The sequence below is a fragment of the Penaeus monodon genome, chromosome 11 (genome assembly GCF_015228065.2).
Source record: "Penaeus monodon isolate SGIC_2016 chromosome 11, NSTDA_Pmon_1, whole genome shotgun sequence".
Classification (NCBI taxonomy): Eukaryota; Metazoa; Arthropoda; class Malacostraca; order Decapoda; family Penaeidae; genus Penaeus; species Penaeus monodon.
The window spans coordinates 34,987,791-34,988,844 of NC_051396.1; the positions used below are offsets into that span (position 1 = coordinate 34,987,791).

General features: G+C 43.4%; 1 protein-coding gene across 1 annotated transcript in view; it reads left to right on the top strand.

Annotated features, from left to right (window-relative positions):
- Positions 1-301, top strand: part of LOC119578569 (cuticle protein 19-like) — a 412-nt gene extending 111 nt beyond the window's left edge. Inside the window, exons 1-2 of the mRNA XM_037926138.1 lie at positions 1-6; positions 50-301. The exon at positions 1-6 is cut by the window's left edge and continues 111 nt beyond it. Coding sequence (XP_037782066.1) covers positions 1-6; positions 50-301 — 258 coding nt within the window. The remainder of the gene's footprint in view (positions 7-49) is intronic.
- The last annotated feature ends 753 nt before the right edge of the window (positions 302-1,054 follow it).

Genomic DNA, 1,054 nt, shown 5'->3' on the forward strand with positions numbered 1-1,054 from the left:
ATGGTGGTAGCGAAAGACAAAATCCTGAATTCAAATATTCCCTTCCCAGGGCACAGGTGGTTTGGTTTACGCAGTCGATGGACAACGGACACGGCAACACAATTTACCCAAACGGTACTCCGAGGGTGACACGATGAAGGGCGAGTATCGCGTCCTGCTGCCCGACGGCCGCACGCAGATTGTCACTTACTCATCAGACCCGGAGAGAGGCTACATGGCTCGGGTCTCGTACGAGGGGACGGCTAGGCCCTACACGCCCCCACAGGCGGAGAAGTATGCCTCCATCCGCAACAAGCCTTGACTGGTCCGCAACGCAGGGCAAGTCTGCATCTCACCGATTCTTTGCTGGCCTTTAGCATCTTGTTAATGCTGTGTATGTGTACACACACACACAATATACTGTGTGTGTGTGTGTTAGTGTGTGTGTGTGTGTGTGTGTGTGTGTGTGTGTGTGTGTGTGTGTGTGGTGTGTGTGTGTGTGTGGTGTGTGTGTGTGTGCATATATAATATATATATATAAATACGTATATATATTATCTATATATATATATATATATATGCATATGGGTATATATGTATATTTGGGTATATATATGGATGGAGGTATATATATATAGAAATATACACACACACACACACACACACACACACACACACACACACACACATACCCTATGTCATCATATATATGTACCGATATACCCCCCCACCCGCATTATATACTATACCTCACCGATATTATATATATATATACGCGTCTAGATTGATGGACAGAATCACAACACACACACCAACACACACACACGGACACACACACACACACACACCACACACACACACACACACACACAAACAACCACACACACACCACACACACACACACAAACACTTGTATAAATTGTTAAACGTAATTTTTGTCTACTGAAACTACTTTGTAATTTTTCCCCACGGTTAGTGAATATAATGAATACTTGTTAACTAGTTCTGTCAAACTTGTTTTAGCTCGTTTACCTTATAATTACCGTAACGTCTTTGCATGCGTTTACGTGTGCAG